Genomic DNA, 19,922 nt, shown 5'->3' on the forward strand with positions numbered 1-19,922 from the left:
AAAGGAGGTGGGGTAGCATTGCTGGTTAAGGAGCAAATTAAGGCAATAGTTCGGAAGGACATTAGCTTGGATGATGTGGAATCTATATGGGTAGAGCTGCAGAATACCCAAGGACAAAAAACGTTAGTGGGAGTTGTGTACAGACCTCCAAACAGTAGTAGTGATGTTGGGGAGGGCATCAAACATGAAATTAGGGGTGCGTGCAATAAAGGTGCAGCAGTTATAATGGGTGACTTTAATATGCACATAGATTGGGTTAACCAAACTGGAAGCAATACGGTAGAGGAGGATTTCCTGGAGTGCATAAGGGATGGTTTTTTAGACCAATATGTCGAGGAACCAACTAGGGGGGAGGCCATCTTAGACTGGGTGTTGTGTAATGAGAGAGGATTAATTAGCAATCTCGTTGTGCGAGGCCCCTTGGGGAAGAGTGACCATAATATGGTGGAATTCTGCATTAGGATGGAGAATGAAACAGTTAATTCAGAGACCATGGTCCAGAACTTAAAGAAGGGTAACTTTGAAGGTATGAGGCGTCAATTGGCTAGGATAGATTGGCGAATGATACTGAAGGGGTTGACTGTGGATGGGCAATGGCAGACATTTAGAGACCGCATGGATGAACTACAACAATTGTACATTCCTGTCTGTCGTAAAAATAAAAAAGGGAAGGTGGCTCAACCATGGCTATCAAGGGAAATCAGGGATAGCATTAAAGCCAAGGAAGTGGCATACAAATTGGCCAGAAATAGCAGAGAACCCGGGGACTGGGAGAAATTTAGAACTCAGCAGAGGAGGACAAAGGGTTTGATTAGGGCAGGGAAAATGGAGTACGAGAAGAAGCTTGCAGGGAACATTAAGATGGATTGCAAAAGTTTCTATAGATATGTAAAGAGAAAAAGGTTAGTAAAGACAAACGTGGGTCCCCTGCAGTCAGAATCAGGGGAAGTCATAACGGGGAACAAAGAAATGGCGGACCAATTGAACAAGTACTTTGGTTCGGTATTCACTGAGGAGGACACAAACAACCTTCCGGATATAAAAGGGGTCGGAGGGTCTAGTAAGGAGGAGGAACTGAGGGAAATCCTTATTAGTCGGGAAATTGTGTTGGGGAAATTGATGGGATTGAAGACCGATAAATCCCCAGGGCCTGATGGACTGCATCCCAGAGTACTTAAGGAGGTGGCCTTGGAAATAGTGGATGCATTGACAGTCATTTTCCAACATTCCATTGACTCTGGATCAGTTCCTATGGAGTGGAGGGTAGCCAATGTAACCCCACTTTTTAAAAAAGGAGGGAGAGAGAAAACAGGGAATTACAGACCGGTCAGCCTGACATCGGTAGTGGGTAAAATGATGGAATCAATTATTAAGGATGTCATCGCAATGCATTTGGAAAGAGGTAATATGATAGGTCCAAGTCAGCATGGATTTGTGAAAGGGAAATCATGCTTGACAAATCTTCTGGAATTTTTTGAGGATGTTTCCAGTAGAGTGGACAAGGGAGAACCAGTTGATGTGGTATATTTGGACTTTCAGAAGGCTTTCGACAAAGTCCCACACAAGAGATTAATGTGCAAAGTTAAAGCACATGGGATTGGGGGTAGTGTGCTGACATGGATTGAGAACTGGTTGTCAGACAGGAAGCAAAGAGTAGGAGTAAATGGGGACTTTTCAGAATAGCGGGCAGTGACTAGTGGGGTGCCGCAGGGTTCTGTGCTGGGGCCCCAGCTGTTTACACTGTACATTAATGATTTAGACGAGGGGATTAAATGTAGTATCTCCAAATTTGCGGATGACACTAAGTTGGGTGGCAGTGTGAGCTGCAAGGAGGATTCTATAAGGCTGCAGAGCGACTTGGATAGGTTAGGTGAGTGGGCAAATGCATGGCAGATGAAGTATAATGTGGATAAATGTGAGGTTATCCACTTTGGTGGTAAAAACAGAGAGACAGACTATTATCTGAATGGTGACAGATTAGGAAAAGGGCAGGTGCAAAGAGACCTGGGTGTCATGGTACATCAGTCATTGAAGGTTGGCATGCAGGTACAGCAGGCGGTTAAGAAAGCAAATGGCATGTTGGCCTTCATAGCGAGGGGATTTGAGTACAAGGGCAGGGAGGTGTTGCTACAATTGTACAGGGCCTTGGTGAGGCCACACCTGGAGTATTGTGTACAGTTTTGGTCTCCTAACCTGAGGAAGGACATTCTTGCTATTGAGGGAGTGCAGCGAAGGTTCACCAGACTGATTCCCGGGATGGTGGGACTGACCTATCAAGAAAGACTGGATCAACTGGGCTTGTATTCACTGGAGTTCAGAAGAATGAGAGGCGACCTCACAGAAACGTTTAAAATTCTGACGGGGTTAGACAGGTTAGATGCAGGAAGAATGTTCCCAATGTTGGGGAAGTCCAGAACCAGGGGACACAGTCTAAGGATAAGGGGGAAGCCATTTAGGACCGAGATGAGGAGGAATTTCTTCACCCAGAGAGTCGTGAACCTGTGGAATTCTCTACCACAGAAAGTTGTTGAGGCCAATTCACTAAATATATTCAAAAAGGAGTTAGATGAAGTCCTTACTACTAGGGGAATCAAGGGGTATGGTGAGAAAGCAGGAATGGGGTACTGAAGTTGCATGTTCAGCCATGAACTCATTGAATGGCGGTGCAGGCTAGAAGGGCTGAATGGCCTACTCCTGCACCTATTTTCTATGTTTCTATATAAATATTTCTGTTGAAGCTAATCAGATATCATTGCAGTCTCCCACAGAGAGTCACATTGGGAATGTTAAACATGTGATTTCACGTACTTGCACAAGCTGGGCCCGTGCACATCCTCCCCTCCTCCACAGGACCAGGACACTGCTGCTCCCAATTCTGGGTGTGCGTGGAACAAGTCCGTCTGCGTGTCTGCACTCCTGTCTGCTCACAGGCCGCTGAGCACGCGCCCCAGTCTGCCCACTGGGACCAGGAACTCGGAGCTACAGCAGATATGGATCCTGAGGAAATAAGCAAGAACGTGTTTAGTTTCTGGAATATTAAAATGGTATTTCTTCCCATTTTTACTTTATTTTCCTTCACTTTCTCCTTATGTTTGTCCACATCTTGAACCATTCCCTAGCCAATAGGTTGGGAAGTTAACCTGCTTTTGGAAATTCCACTAACGGTTCTATTGAATCAGCACTTGGAGCCACAATATAGGGATGAACGTTGGGCCAATTCCCGAACAGCCAGACCACCTGCTATTGCCCAAGTGCCAAAGTTTCAAATGACTCCTTACGATCCTAAAATTGCATAGTGTGACCAGGATTACGCCTGATTGATGTCCAACACTAAGCTCGCTGCAGTACATGGTTCTTTGACACCTACCTAGTCCATGAGCCAGGAAATTGGGGTGCTTGCAATGATGGCAGGGCCCTAGACAAATGGCCACTGTCTCCAACAATCCCCCCATCTCTCGAACCATAACCACACTCTTCTTCCTCACTAATTTAACCTGGGACTCTTTCTCCAGCCTACAGTTATTTTAGTACATTTTTCCCACTCTCCCCATTCACGCTGCTACTCTACCTTTCCAACACCATGCAAATCTCACTCCATTTCAAACCACCCCTCTTTCCACAACGCACTACTCCCAGCTTTCTCAAAGATGGGATTGTACAGCTTCTGCCTCTTCCATCTTACCTTCACTTCCATTTACTCCCTTAGCTTTTCCTCACCTGGGCAATTTCACCAGGGTAGTGACAGAATGCTCAATAAATCCAGTTAATGCAATCACACCAAAATCATTTCCTTTTCTCAAAAAGGTGGCTGCTCCAAAAGAGGGAAGAAAATAACAGCTGGACATTCCCCATTAATGTGCTTTTGAGGAAAATTTAAAGTATTTTAAAAACTGCACTTCAGCAACTCGTTTGTTTAACTTCTGTGGTGACACAAACACCATCGGCTCCTCAAAACTTTCCTGCCTCAAGTTTTGAATGCAGTCAAAAGGGGGAGAAAATAATTGGTCCAGTAGCCTTCAGTTTTTCTCGCAATTGATGCGATTGGATCTGACAACGTCCACTTGTAGTTTCACTGGGCTGAATTTTAACCCCAAAGATGGGTGGGTCAAGTCAGATATTAAAAAATGTTCAATCTCAAACCCGACCCGAATCCACCCATTTCTTGGTTTAATGCAGACAGCCGAGCCATTCCCAGGAGGCAGCTTGGCAATTTGAATATTTTGAACAGGGCTTGCAGCCTCAGGTTTAACTCTGGCCAGCCAGGTTTTCCAGGCCTTGGGAAGCGAGCACAGCTTCAGGGTACAGTAGCACAGTGGTTATGTCACGGGACCAGGAATCCAGCGGCTTGGACAAATGACCTAGAGACTAGAATTCACATCCCACCCCGCCATCTGGGGAATTTCAATTCAGTTAATTAAATAAATCTGGAATAGAGTCTCAGTAATGGTGAACCTGAAACTACTCTGCGGATGGTCATAAAAACCCATCTGGTTCACTGATGTCCTTTTGGGAAGGAAATCTGCCGTCCTTACCCGGTTTGACCTATAGGTGACTCCAGACCCACAGCAACGAGATTGATTCTTAACTGCCCCCTGAAAAGGCCCAGGGAAACACTCCGTTGTAGCAAACTGCTACAAAAGTAGTATGGTATGATTAAAATCTGATCTCTCACCCAGCATTGACCTCGCCACTGGCTACAGACACGACAAAGGCACACCCAGACCCTGCAAAGTCCTCACCAACGTACGAACAATGATGGACAGGTAAAGGCCACCTGGTCCATCCAGCCTGTCCCACACAATTTCCATACCTTGCGTATCACAATATCTGAGGACTTGTGCCAACATTGGGAGAGCTGTCCCACGGATTAGTCAAGCAGCAGCCTGGCATAGTTGTACCCACAGAATCATACCTTTCAGCCAACATCCCAGACTCTTCCATCACCATCCCTGGGTATGTTCTGTCCCACCGGCAGGCAGACCCAACAGGGATGGTGGCACAATGGTATAAATCGGAGGGAGGGGCCCCGGGAGTGTTCATATTGAGTACGGACCCCATGACATCCAGTCAAACATGGGCAGGGGAACCTTCTGCTGGTTACCACCTACTGCCCTCTCAGCTGAGGAATCAATATTCCTCCATGTTCAACACCACTTGGAAGAAGCACTGAGATTGCAAAGGCACAGAATATACTCTGAGTGGGGGACTTCAATGTCCATCACCAAGACCAGCTCGGTGGCACCACGACTGGCCGAGCCTTGAAGGGCACAGCTGGCAGACTGGGCCTGCGGCAGGTGGTGAGAACCAACATGAGGGAAAAACCTACTTGACCTTGTCCTCACCAATCTACCTGTCGCAGATGCATCTGTCCATGACAGCACTGGTAGCAGTGACCACCACAGTCATTGTGGACCGATTTATTTGTTTACGTATCTGCCGGGAAAAAAAAAAAAAAAAAATCGGGACTTTCACCAAAGAAATATTTGAATTTGGCGCTGCACTTTCCAAAGTTAGTCTGGGGGGCGGAGCTTTAAGTCTGCACCAAAAACTCTCCGGGCATGCGCGAAAGGCTGAAGTTGCCAGGGCAACCAGAGACGCTGAAGCCCGCTCCCGGGAAAGGACCCCCCCCCACCCCCGCTGGACTCAGGACGACCGCTCCCCCCACGCCCCAGACCCCTAACCACCGCCCCCCACCCCCAGACCCACTGCAATCCTGGCCCCCCACTCCTGAACTTCAGCTCTCGGGGGGGGGGGGGGGGGGAAGGGGTGCAATCAGCCCGAGATTGCAGCGGGTCCAATGGGGGGGGGGGGGGGGGGGGGGGGAGGGGGGAAGCAGTTGTTTTGGCCCAGAAATCTTCCCTTGCTCCAAAAATGAGTTCCCCGTGAAAAAAATAAAGTATTTTATGTTATATTCGTATTGCCTTGTTCCTGTCCTCTTGTGCACTGCGGCGATTCCTCAACTTTACAGAAGGTTTTTTTGGTGGTGCTTTTGGCCGCTGTGTGCCGTGCTCAGAAAAATCGCCTATGGGGAAAATCGCTTAACTGAAGAAATGGCCAAAAACGGCGCGGATCCAGTTATGATGTCATTGGGAGCCAAAGAAAATAAAACAGTGGGTGGCAGTGCACAAACAAAAGGAAGATTTCACACCAATAAACAGCGCCCAATCATGGCGAAAATACAGCCCAAAGTCCCCTCTTCACACTGAAGCCACCCTCCATCATGTTGTGTGGCACTACCACCATGCTAAATGCGACAGACTCAGAACAGATCCAGCAGCTCAAAACTGGGCATCCATGAGGCTTTGTGGGCCATCAGCAGCAGCATTGTATCCCACCACAATCTGTAACCTCATGACCCAGCATATCCCTCACTCTACCATTAGCATTAAGCCAGGGGACCAACCCTGGTTCAATGAGGAGTGTAGAAGAGCATGCCAGGAGCAGCACCAAACATACCTAAAAATGAGGTACCAACCTGGGGAAGCTGCAACACAGGACTACATGCATGCTAAACAGCAGAAGCAGCATGCTAGACAGGGCTAAGCGATCCCACAATCAACGGATCAGATCAAAGCTCTGCGGTCCTGCCACATCCAGTCGTGAATGGTGGTGGACAATGAAACAATTAACGGGAGGATGAAGTACCATGAATATCCCCATCCTCAATGATGGCAGAACCCAGCACGTGAGTACAAACGGCAAAGCTCAAGTATTCTCAACCATCTTCAGCCAGAAGTGCCGAGTGAATGATCCATACCGGCCTCCTCCTGAGGTCCCCACCATCACAGAAGCCGGTCTTCAGTCAATTCGATTCACTCCACGTGCTATCAAGAAACGGCTGAGTGCACTGGATACAGCAAAGGCTATGGGCCCCGACAACATCCTGGCCCCAGGTGATGAAGACTTGTGCTCCAGAACTAGCCACACCTCTAGCCAAGCTGTTCCAGTACAGCTACAACACTGGCATAAACCCGACAATGTGGAAAACAGCCCAGGTATATCCTGTCCACAAAAAGCAGGACAAATCCAATTGAGCCAATTACTGCCACATCAGTCTACTCTCAATCATCAGAAAAGTGGTAGGAACAATAATGGAATCCCTACTAAAAAAGGAGAAAATAGAAGAACATCTAGAAACCAAAAATATAATAATGAATAGTCAGCATGGATTTCAAAAGGGAATGTCTTGCTTGGCCAACCTCATTGAATGTTTTGAAGAGGTAACAGAGAGAGTAGACAGTGGTAATGCAGTAGATGTAATATATCTAGATTTTCAAAAGGCCTTCGATAAGATACTCCATACTAGACTGATGAACAAGGTCAGAGAATGCAGAGTCAGGGGACAAGTAGCAGAATGGATCGCTAGCTGGCTTCAAGACAGAAAGCAGAGAGTGGGGTAAAGGGCAGCTATTCACAGTGGTAGAAGGTGGGTAGTGGTGTTCCACAAGGATCAGTGCTGGGACCTCGGTTGGTCACAATTTATATTAAAGATTTAGACTTTGGAATCAAAAACACAATTTCTAAATTTGCGGATTGCACCACATTGGGGGAATAGTCAATACTGAGGAGGACTGCAACAAATTACAGGGGGACATTAATAAACTTGCAGAATGGGCATATAATTGGCAAATGAAGTTCAACACAGAAAAATTACATTTTGGTAGGAAGATTAGTCACTTATTACTCGCACCGAGTGGGATAGAGGGACAAAGGGATCTCGGATACAAATACATAAATCACTAAACGTTGCGACACAGGTTAGCAAGGTCATAAAAAGCAAACCAAGCACTAGGGTTTATTTCCAGAGAGATAGAATTGAAAAGTAGGGAAGTGATACTAAACCTGTATCGAACCTTGGTTAGACCACACGGAGTACTGCGTACAGTTCTGGTCGCTGTATTATAAAATGGATATAGAGGCGCTGGAGAGGGTGCAGAGAAGATTTACAAGGAGGATACCAGAAATGCGAGGGTGTACATATCAGGATGGGTCTCTTTTCTCTTGAATAAAGATGGAGGGGTGAACTAATAGAGGTCTTTAAAATGATGAAAGGTTTTGATAGAGTGGGTACAGAGAGAATGTTTCCACTCGTGGGGAAGAGCACAACTAGAGGCCATCAATGTAAGATAGTCACCAAGAAATCCAATCAGGAATTCAGAAGAAACTTCTTTACCCAGAGAGTGGTGAGAATGTGGAACTCGCTGCCACAGGGAGTGTTTGAGGTGAATAGTATCGGTGCATTTAAGGGGAGGCTAGACAAGCATATGGGGGAGAAGGGAATAGAGGGTTACACTGATAGATTTAGATGAGGAAAGACGGGAGGAGGCTCGAGTGGAGTATAAACGGCAGCCGAATGGCCTGTTTCTGGGCCGTATATCCGATGTATGTAATCCTATGCAAGTGATGGAAGGTGTCATTGATAACGCTTTCAAATGGCTCGTACCATTAACCTGCTCACCAATGCTCAGTTTGGGTTCCGCCAGGACCACTCGGCTCCAGACCTCATTACAACCTTGGTCCAAACATGGACAGAAGAGCTGAATTCCAAAGGTGAAGGGAGAGTGACTGCTCTGGATATCAATGAAACAGGTTAGGCAGGACCAGGGGGCATACACTGAGGTTGTATTGGGCTAGATCGACGTCAGGTGGGTCTTTCCCCAGAGAACAGTAGCCCTCTGGAACAAGCTGCCGTTTCATGTGGTTGATGCAGACCCACTGAACTCCCTCAAGCAAAAGCTGGATTTGTTTCTGGCTGTGGCGCGATTAACCCTTACAGAAGGCAGGTACTGCAGGGAATTTAATGGCCAGAGTGATCTCCTGGACTAGTTTCGATCACCTAGATAGGTTTTAGAGGAATTTCCCAGATTGACCTGGGTTTTTAAAATCTGTTTTTTACCTCTCTCAGGAGATCACAGGATTTGGGGTGGGGGTAGAGAGTACATGTTGTGATACACAAGGTATCGCGATTGTGTGGGACAGGCTGGATGGACCAGGTGGTCTTTACCTGTCCGTCATTGTTCATATGTTTGTATGATATCAAGGCAGCATTTGGCAGAGTGTGGCATCAAGGAGCCCAGGAAAAACTGAAGTCAATGGGAATCGGGGAAACTCTCCAATGGCTGGAGTCGTACCCGGCACAAAGGAACATGGTTGTGGTGGTTGGAGGTCAATCATCTCAGCCCCAGGTCATCGCTGCAGGAGTTCCTCAGGGCAGTGTCCTAGGCCCAACCATCTTCTGCTTTTTCATCAATGACCTTCCCACTACATTAGGTCAGAAGTGGAGATGTTTGCTGATGATTGCACAGTATTCAGTTCCATTCGCAACTCCTCAGATAATGGAGCACTCCATACCCACATGCAATTAGACCTGGACAACATTCAGGCTTGGGCTCATAAGCGACTAGTAACATTTGCACCACACAAGTGCCAGGCAATGACCATCTCCAACAAGCGAGAGTCTAACCACCGCCCCTTGACATTCAACAGCATTACCATTGCCGAATCCCCCACCATCAACATCCTGGAGGCCACCATTGACCAGAAACTTCACTGGACCAGCCACATAAATACTGTGGCTACAAGAGCAGGTCAGAGGCTGGGTATTCTGTGGTGAGTGTCTCACCTGATTATCCAGAGTCTTTGTACCATCTAGAAGGCACAATTCAGGAGTGTGATGGAACAATTTCTCATTTCCTGGATGAGTGCAGCTTCAAGGCTTCTTCGACAGCACCAGTGTCCTGTCCGAAACGCCACCCCTCCCCCGCCGATATAACCCGCCCCTAGTAATATTGTTTTTGTTCATTAATGGTATATCGTTGGCAAGCCCGGCATTTATTGCCCATCCCCAATTGCCCTCGAGAAGGTGGTGATGAGCTGTCTCGCTGCAGTCCGTGTGGTGAAGGTGCTCCCACAGTGCTGTTAGGGAGGGAGTTCCAGGATTGTGACCCAGCGATGATGAAGGAACAACAATATATTTCCAAGTCAGGATGGTGTGTGACTGGGAGGGGAACGTGGAGGTGATGGTGTTCCCATGTACCTGCTGCCCTTGTCCTTCTAGGTGGTAGAGGTTGTGGGTTTGGGAGGTGCTGCCGAAGAAGCCTTGGCGAGTTGATGCAGTGCATCTTGTAGATGGTACACACTGCAGCCACGGTGCGCCGGTGGTGGAGGGAGTGAATGTTTAAGGTGGTGGATGGGGTGCCAATCAAGCGGTTGCTTTGTCCTGGATGGTGTCGAGCTTCTTGAGTGTTGTTGGAGCTGCACTCATCCAGGTAAGTGGAGAGTATTCCATCACACTCCTGACTTGTAACTGGTGGAAAGGATTTGGGGAGTCACTTGCCACCGAGTACCCAGCCTCTGACCTGCTCTTGTAGCCACAGTATTTATGTGGCTGGTCCAGTTAAGTTTTTATTCAATGGTGACCCCCAGAATCTTGATGGTGGGGGATTCGGCGATGGTATATCCAGGCCATTAATTCTTTCTCTGTCCACAGATGCTGCCTGAGCTGCTGAGTATTTTCAGCATTTTGTGTTTATATTTCAGATTCCAGTATCTGCAGTATTTTGCCTTCCATATTGTTCTGATTGGGATTGGAACTGTCAACATGAGCCAGTGAAAAAGTGTGATTTTTCTCTTGAAAGCCTGACAAGCTTACACATGGTTAAAAAGGTGTCATGTATGTTGTAAATAGATGAATTATTGGATATATGTACTCAAACAAAATAAAGAAATATAACAGAGGAATCCAGTATAAACCTTGTGTTCAAATAGTTTGCTAATTAATTTTCTGCCTGACCAGAGAGTGTTGCTAACCTTTGGGACATCTGAAGCGGACAGCATAATTCGAGCAGTGCTTCCCCGAATGTTGCTCCTTGTTGAGACACCAGAAGCCGAGACGAGGACTGAGGTGCACTACCTCCCCAGCGAGTGTGGCAGGAATGCCGTGGATAGTCCGAGCTTCAACATCAACTGGTTTTGGGCAGATCCTTTCCTGGTAATAACGTTGGATTGCATCAAGCCGCTCATAGTCTCCACTCCCACCAGGATGGTCGATATTAAACCAAGATGTCCATTCCCAATGACCTGAAAAGGAGAAGCAGCAAGAGAGAACTGAGTGATTCCCCTGAACTCCACTCGTGAATTCAGCCACCTACTATCCAGTGTCTAGGTCAGGAAATTCTAGATTAATATATCTGGAACATCAAAACAATAAAATGTTAAAGTATAGGGAATGCAAAGAGAGATTTCCAACCCTTGCTCTGTCAAGGAATCCATTTTAGGTGCAAACATGACATTAAAAAAAAAAAGAAGTGAATTCTTGGGATGTGGGCGTCACTGGCAAGGCCGGCATTTATTGCCCATCCCTAATTGCCCGTGAGAAGGTGGTGGTGAGCCGCCTTCTTGAACCGCTGCAGTCCGTGTGGTGAAGGTGCTCCCACAGTGCTGTTAGGGAGGGAGTTCCAGGATTGTGACCCAGCGACGATGAAGGAACGGCCGATATATTTCCCGGTCAGGATGGTGTGAGCGGGTGGTGTTCTCAAGCACCTGCTGCCCTGGTCCTTCTAGGTGGTGAAGGTTGGGGGTTTGGGAGGTGCTGCCGAAGAAGCCTTGGTGAATTGCTGTACTGCATCGTGTAGATGGTGCACACAGCAGCCATGGTGCGCTGGTGGTGGAGGGAGTGAATGTTTAAGGTGGTAAATGCACGGCTATTTCTGGAGCACAGGTTCTGAGCACCACAGCCAGGATGTTGTCAGAAGCTGTAGCCTTTGCTGTATCCAGTGCGCTCAGCTGTGTCTTGACATCACGTGGAGTGAATCAAATTGGCTGAAAACTGGCTTCTGTGATGCTGTGAATATGTAGTAAAAAAAGTTTTGTATAAAAAAAAGAGGAAACTTGGCTCCAGACAGGCTGGATTATAAGAACTGATAACTCATACCTCATGGTTGAAACAAAATACTAATTGACATGGAAAGCTGCGTAACTGAGTTATATCTAAGACAATGGATGAAGGGAGTGTCAATCAATTCCTGAGCTGTTTTTGAAGAAGCTTATTGTGGGCAAGTGATTGGTCGAAGGTGTAGTCTCGATCAAGGGGATAGAAAAATGTCTGTCTCGAAGATGCTCGCTCCTGGCCTCACAGCTTCCTCCAGATTATGGCTTTTAATGCTACCCTAATCCTGAGAGAACGTGCAACAAATCTAGTTGTGAGCTTCAAGACACCCACAAGACCGCAACAAGCCTCAAAGTCTGAGCCAATCCCAAGTCTACATTAAGCTCCCTTTGAGTATAATATAAGCCTTACCGTCTAATCAGGAGTTGCATTTTGGACTCAGAAGGTGGTCATTGAATTATAGAATCTTACAGCACAGGAGGAGGCCAATCGGCCCATCGTGCCTGTGCCGGCTCTGTGACGGAGCGATCCAATCAGTCCCATCTCCCGCTATTTCCCCATAACCCTGGAAATGAGTCATCTTCAAGTACTTGTCCAATTGCCTTTTGAAAGTTCCTGTGGAATCGGATTCCATCGCTCTCACAGTGCGTTCCAGATCCCAACAATCCTCCACGTGAGAGAGTTTCTCCTAAATCCCCCTGAAGTTCTTTTACCAATTATTTTCAATCTATTGCCTCTGGTTACCAACCTACTTGCCAGAAATAGTTTCTCCTTAATTGCTCATCATTTTAAATATCTCTATTCAACTCCTCTTAACCTTCTCTGCTCCGAGAATAATCCCAGCTTCTCCACAACTGAACTTATCCCTGGTAGCATCTTGGTAAACCTCGCCAAGGCCTCAACATCCTCCCTGAAGTGTGGGGGACCCAACATTTTACACACTTTTCCAGCCGAGGACTAACCAGTGATGTAAAGGTTTAGCACGAGTTCCTGGTTTCTATACTCAATGCCCCTATTTGTAAAGCCAAATATCCCTCGCTTTCTTAACCACCTTATCAACCATCCCTGCCACCTGCAAAGATTTGTGAATATGCACCCCCAGATCTCTCTGCTCTTGCAACCCTTCAAAATAGGACCATTGAGATTATATCGCCTCTCCATGTTGTTCCCAAAGTGCATCACTTCACACCTATCCACATTAAATTGCATCTGCCTCGTGTCTGCCCATTTCCGCCCGTAGGTCTCTGTCCTCCTGGAGTCTGCTACCATCCTCCTCACTGTTGACTACGTTACCAAGTCTTGTATCATCCGCAAAGTTTGAAATTGTCCTCACGATACCCAAGTTTAGGTCATTTACATATGAGCAAAGGAATGTTCCTAATTTTGACCCCTGGGGGACCCCATGGCACACTTCTCTCCAGTCATCTATTCACCATCAATCTCTGTCCCCTATCCCTTAGCCAATTATGTACCCAAGTTACCACGGTCTCTTTAATACCATGTGCTTCTATTTTCCAATGAATTCTGTTATGTGGCACTTTATCAAATACGTATATACATCTACTGCAGTACCTTCATCAACGCTCTGTTACTTCATCAAATAACTCAATCTAGTTCGTCAGACACGATTTGCCTTTAACAAATCCATGCTGGCTACCCCTCATTAACCCTCCAATAAATCTGTGCTGGCTGTACCTTATTAACCCATGCTTCTTCAAGTGAGAATTAGTTTTGTCCTCAACAATGGTCGCTGGTAGTTTTCTCATCACTGATGTTAGACTGATTGGCCTGTGGTTACCAGGTTTAGCCCTCTTCCAGTTTTTGAACAGGGGTGTAACATTTACAACCCTCCAATCCTATGGCACCACCCCCATATTCAAGGAGGATTGAAAGATTGTGGTCAGAGCTTCTGCTATTTCCACCCTAACTTCCTTCAGCAACTTACGATGCATCCCACCTGCACTGTCATCTTTGAGATACACCATCCAATCTAGCTTCATCCTATCTATTATCGCTTCTCCCCCCCTCCTCTACTCTGACATTAACTTTATCCTCTTGTCTAGTGAAGAGAGATCGAAATTACTCATTCAATACCTCTGCCTCCATAAGAAAATCTCCCTTTCGGTCCCGAAATCAGTCCCACCATTCCTTTATATATGTTTATAAAAAAATTTTGGTGTTCTCTTTAATGTTACCCAGTAATCTTTCCTGATACTTGTTGTCCTTATATGCTTTTTCAATTTCCCCCTGCACTCTGTATTCAGAGAATCATTGAAATTTACTGCACAGGAGGCCGCCATTCGGCCCATCATGTCTGTGCAGGCCGAGAAAGAGCTACGCAGCCTAATTCCACTTTCCAGCTCTTGTTCCGTAGCTCTGTAGGCTACTGCACTTCAAATGCATATCCAAGTATTTTTAACTGTGGTGAGGGTTTCTGCCTCTACCACCCTTTCAGGCAGCGAGTTCCAGACCCACACCACCCTCTGGGTGAAACAAATTCTCCTCAACTCCCCTCTAAACCTTCCACCAATTTCTTTAAATCTATGCCCCCTGGTTATTGACCCCTCTGCCAAGGGAAATAGGTGCTTCCTATCCTCTATCTAGGCCCCATATAATTTTATATACCTCAATAAAGTCTCCCCTCAGCCTCTTTTCTAAAGAAAACAACTCCAGCCTATCCAATCTTTCCTCATAGCTAAAATCCTCTCCTCCTGGCAATTTCCTCGTAAATCTCCTCTGTACCCTCTCTATTGCAATCACGTCCTTCCTGTAATGTGGTGACCAGCACTGTATGCAGTACTGCCTGGTTTTCCATTGGATTCTGTACCTGACATTTGGATAAAAAGCCCATTAAATTAAATATAAAACTCTTTTTTCTGTTTTATTTAATCTGTATTTCCTTTGGCATCTTGGGAGCTCTAACTTTGGAGGCCCCATCTTTCCTCCTTCTGGGAATGTGTTTGGTTTGTATGCGAACTATCTCTGCCTTGAAGGCTTGCCCTTGATAGTTACAGATTTCCTGGCCGTTGTACTAGGTCTATCCAGGATAGTTAACTTCCCATTCCTGCTCATGTTTAAGCCAGTTCTCCGTTATAGCCACTACACCATAACCTATGTGGCAACTTGTGCCTGATCTGTAACACTCCATGATGCATTCTGACACCATGCTCATCTGCTTTGCTATTTTTCTCCGTTTACTTCCTGATGTCTCTACGCTCTTGTCCTTTCCATTTTTTTGTTGTTAAAATAGTTATAGAATTAATCAACTGTCTGGCACAGAAACAGGCCATTCAGCCCAATCAATTCCTGCTGGCGTGATGCTCCACTCACGTGCTAAATCATGTTTGAACTGTAGCTAGATTTAGCTCTAGGTTCATGTTTGTCTGGTATTTAATACAACATAGTATATATACTTTCAAACCCAGGGTTTATCTCTGGAGTTTCTTATTTGGATAAAGAGCCCATTAAATTAAATATAAAATTTCAAGTGTGTGGAAAACACATTTCCCCAAATTAAAGAATAAAATCACATTACGCCATTAGTCCATACAGCTACAAGAGCGGGTCAGAGGCTGGGTATTCTGCGGCAAGTGTCTCACCTCCTGACTCCCCAAAGCCTTTCCACCATCTACAAGGCATAAGTCAGGAGTGTGATGGAATACTCTCCACTTGCCTGGATGAGTGCAGCTTCAACAACACTCAAGAAGCTCAATACCATCCAGGACAAAGCAGCTGCTTGATCGGCTCCCCATCCACCACCTTCAACACTCACTCCCTCCACCACCGGCGCACCGTGGCTGCAGTGTGCACTATCTACAAGATGCACTGCAGCAACTCGCCACGGCTTCTTCGGCAGCACCTCCCAAACCCGCGACCTCTACCGCCTAGCAGGTGCATGGGAACACCACCACCTCCACGTTCCCCTCTCCGTCACACACCATCCTGACTTGGAAATATATTGGCCGTTCCTTCATCGTCGCTGGGTCACAATCCTGGAACTCCCTCCCTAACAGCACTGTGGGAGCATCTTCACTACACGGGCTGCAGCGAGACAGCTCACCACCTTCGAGGGCAACGAGGAATGGACAAGAAATGCTGGCCTTGCCAACAGTGCCCACATCCCGAAGAATGATTATTAAAAAAAATCTTTCAAGGCCAACTCTAAATCCTACTACAGAAGCAAAATACTGCGGACGCTGGAATCTGAAAAAATAGCAAATGCTGGAAATACTCACTCAGTGGGTCAGCAGCATCTGTGGAGCCAATCGCAGTTAATATTGCAGGTCGATGACCCTTCGTCAGAAATAGAAAAACTTCAAAATGTAACAGATTCTTAAGAAAGTGCAAGGGGCAGGGGAAGGGGACAAACAAAAGGGAGGTCTCCAGTAGGGTGGAAGGCAGGAAAGATTTGAGGGATAAAAAAAAGGGATGATGGGTCAAATTGAGATGGTAATGGCAAAAGTTAGGAACCAAGGCATCGAGATCGGTGTGAATGGCTGAATAATTACCAGCTGCCCTGGGAAACAGAGAAATAAAAAAAAGGGAACAAAATTTGGGCAGAGGTTACGCTCTGAAATTGTTGAACTCAATGCCAGAGGCTGTAAAGTGCCTAAGCGAAAGATGAGCTGCTGTTCCTCAAGCCTGGGTTGAGCTTCATTGGAACAGTGTCGGAGCCCGAGGACGGAGAGGTCAGAGTGGGAGTGGAGCCGGGAATTAAAGTGACAGGCAAGCTGAAGCTTGGGGTCACACTTATGGACTGAACGGAGGTGTTCTGCAAAACAGTCACCCAATCTACGCTTGGCCTCCCCAATGTAGAGGAGACCGCATTGTGAGCAGCGAATACAGTATACTAAATTACAAGAAGTACAAGTAAATCACTTTCACCTGGAAGGAGTGTTTGGGGCCCTGGATAGTGGGAAGGGAGGGGGGAGATAAAAGGACAGGTGTTGCATCTCCTGCGCTTGCACGGGAAGGTGACGTGCGAAGGGGAGGGGCTGCTGGGGGTGACTGTGGAATGGACCAGGGTGTCGCGGAGGGAGCGTTCCCTTCAGAACGCTGAGAGGGGAGGGGAGGGGAAGATGTGTTTGGTGGTGGGATCACGATGGAGGTAGCAGAGGATGATCTGTTGGACATGGAGGCTGGTGGGGTGAAAGGTGAGGACAAGGGGAGCCCTGTCATGGATCTGGGAGGGAGGGGGAAGGGGTGAGAGCAGAGGTGCGGGAAATAGAACGGACACGGCAAAGGGCCATGTTAACCACGGCAGAGGGCCATGTTAACCACGGCGCAGGGGAATCCTCGGTTGAGGAAGAGGAAGACCTATCAGGCACTAGTGTGAAAGGTTGCGTCGGCAGAGCAGATGCGATGGAGACGGAGAAACTGGGAGAATGGAATGGAGTCCTTACAGGGTGCGGGGTGGGAGGAAGTGTAGTCCAGGTAGCTGTGGGAGTTGAACATTGGGACTCCATTTAAACAATTCCTTCTTTTGTTCTCCCTCCTCCAGAATCCATCAACTGTCATTTTTGCAGTGTGCCTTTAAATACTGGAGTTGAAATTGATTCTTGCAGTATGTCATCACGCTCGCTCACCCTGATTGGTAGAGACACCCGGAGCTCAGATGCAAATGAGTTAAAAGCCATTGACCAAGGCAGACTTTTCCGTGCGTTAGCAGAGCCCCTGGTCCTCGTGCGTCGGCAAATATCTACCCCGCCCCCCTGACATTTCCAGGAGGATGCCCTGCTGTACAACCAGCATAGCTGAAGGCTGTGTGTTTAAGATTGTGCTGACCAAGCTATGTCAATTTGAAATTTTTTGCATATTTCAGTGTAAGTGAGAGCTTCTGCCTCTGAATAGAGAGAAACTGAGTGACATTTTTATTATTTTGTGCATCAAGGAGGATAATGAAGTATCAGACTCACTGCTTATTCTGTGAGCAGTTTATTTAAATAAATCTTCTGTGGCTTAGAGTCAGAGAGCCAGCCAAACAGAATGCTGCAGCACAGGATACATCCAGTAGCTGGTGTTCAGGGAAGGTTCTCGGTTATAATTCTGAGTTATCAGATTGTTTAAAAGATACATTGCAAACCAGTCTGTTTTTCAGAGGGGTGATAACATTGAATCCCAGAAAATATCTCACCTAAAAATCCCAAATTGTAATAATGGCATTCAGCTTTTGATTAGCTTAGTTTTGTGAAACTGTTAAATTGCTGAGTGGTCATTGAGCCGATTTCATAACATTTTCAATGTCAATTTCACTTAGATACTTAAATATCCTGCATGGTAGAAGTTGTCTTTCTCAAGCATAATCCTCATATTTTTAGCCAAGCAGAATAAAACATGTGATCAGTAAAGGTTGAGGGTCTAAGAAGAAAATGTGTCTGATGTTTCATGTCGAGCCCATCTGTAAAATTACTCCTCTGCAACCCGGTCACAGAGATTCCTAAACGCTAGTTACATTCCCAGAACGGAGGGTTCACAAGGGGAAGGATGTGGAGAGGCAGCTCCCACAATCTGTCTGCAATGGTCTTTGGAAAGATGGCTTATTAGATCATATTTACTGCATCTCATGGGAGACAAAGACCTGCCAAAGAGCGGAATCCTGCACTGCTAAATTACTGGCCGTTCTAATCCATGAAACAGATATTTTGGGGGAAAACATCAGTCACTTCTGCTGAAACAAGTCTCTGATAAAATGAAGATTTCTGCTGTTAGAAAAGATTGAAAATCCCAAAGCCATATTCTGTCAACATTCTCACTCGGGGATAAATTCCCTTTTAGTGAAAAAAGGCCGATGTAAATTAACAATTTACCAAACGGATAGTGCGACAGCACGGGTTGATATGAAGTTTAGGCGGATTTTGGCTCAACACACCAACACTTGCCGCCCGCACCCCCGCCATTCTCCACACTCTCACCACCCCCTCACCCAGTCTCCGCACTTGCCCCGCCTCTACACTCGCCCCACCGCCCCCACTCTGCACTGGCCCCCCCCGCCCAGTCTCCGCACTCGCCCCCCCCTCTCCACACTCGCCCCCCACCCAGTCTCCACACTCCCCCTCCCCCCTCTTCCCCCCCTCCTCCCCAGTCTCTGCACTCACCCCCCTCTCCCAGATTCCGCACTCACCCCCACCCCCGCATTCACCCCCCTCGCCCAGACTCCGCACTCACCCCCCCTCCCCCTCCGCACTTACCCCCCGCCCCCTCCGCAGTCTCCACACTCACCCCCCTCTCCCCCCCCTCTCCCCTGTCATCCAGTCTCCACACTCACCCTCCCCGCTTGCCCCGTCTCTGCACTCGCCCCTCACCCAGTCATGTTCCTGAAACCAAAAGACTGCAAAAAGGCCAAGTAAAGTAATGACAAGTGATACTGACCTTGGGATAAACCGCATACCATCCCAAACAAGAGAAGGATTGGGGCCCAGTTCGAGTCCATTCCTTTACTTCTGATCTTATAATTGGTGCAGATGGACTGTGCCTTATAGATTGTGGATCTTCAGACAACACCAGCCGATTTTATTCAATGTTGTTGCCGCTCCTTGATAAACACAAAGAAAACGTTACGGATGCTGGAAATTAGAAATAAAAACAGAAAATACTGGAAACACTTAACAGCTCCGGCAGGAGAGAGAGAGTGTGAGAGAGAGAGAGAGAGTGTGAGAGAGAGAGAGAGAGAGTGTGAGAGAGAGAGAGAGAGTGTGAGAGAGAGAGAGAGAGTGTGAGAGAGAGAGAGAGAGTGTGAGAGAGAGAGAGAGAGTGTGAGAGAGAGAGAGAGAGAGTGAGAGAGAGAGAGAGAGAGTGTGAGAGAGAGAGAGAGAGTGTGAGAGAGAGAGAGAGAGTGTGAGAGAGAGAGAGAGAGAGTGAGAGAGAGAGAGAGAGAGTGTGAGAGAGAGAGAGAGAGTGTGAGAGAGAGAGAGAGAGAGTGTGAGAGAGAGAGAGAGAGAGTGTGAGAGAGAGAGAGAGAGTGTGAGAGAGAGAGAGAGAGTGTGAAGAGAGAGAGAGAGAGAGAGAGTGTGAGAGAGAGAGAGAGAGAGAGAGTGTG

The 19,922-nt window shown here is 47.0% G+C and overlaps 1 protein-coding gene across 2 annotated transcripts in view; it reads right to left on the reverse strand.

Annotated features, from left to right (window-relative positions):
* LOC139227701 (cartilage intermediate layer protein 1-like) overlaps positions 1-19,922 on the reverse strand; it is a 59,059-nt gene that overhangs the window by 28,373 nt on the left and 10,764 nt on the right. For both annotated transcript variants that reach the window (XM_070858665.1, XM_070858664.1), the window contains exons 2-4: positions 19,256-19,418; positions 10,810-11,079; positions 2,809-2,997 (exon numbers count right to left, since the gene is read on the reverse strand). In XM_070858665.1, coding sequence (XP_070714766.1) covers positions 2,809-2,997; positions 10,810-11,079; positions 19,256-19,316 — 520 coding nt within the window. In that variant the 5' untranslated portion in view covers positions 19,317-19,418. The remainder of the gene's footprint in view (positions 1-2,808; positions 2,998-10,809; positions 11,080-19,255; positions 19,419-19,922) is intronic.

This window comes from Pristiophorus japonicus, chromosome 17 (genome assembly GCF_044704955.1).
Source record: "Pristiophorus japonicus isolate sPriJap1 chromosome 17, sPriJap1.hap1, whole genome shotgun sequence".
Classification (NCBI taxonomy): Eukaryota; Metazoa; Chordata; class Chondrichthyes; family Pristiophoridae; genus Pristiophorus; species Pristiophorus japonicus.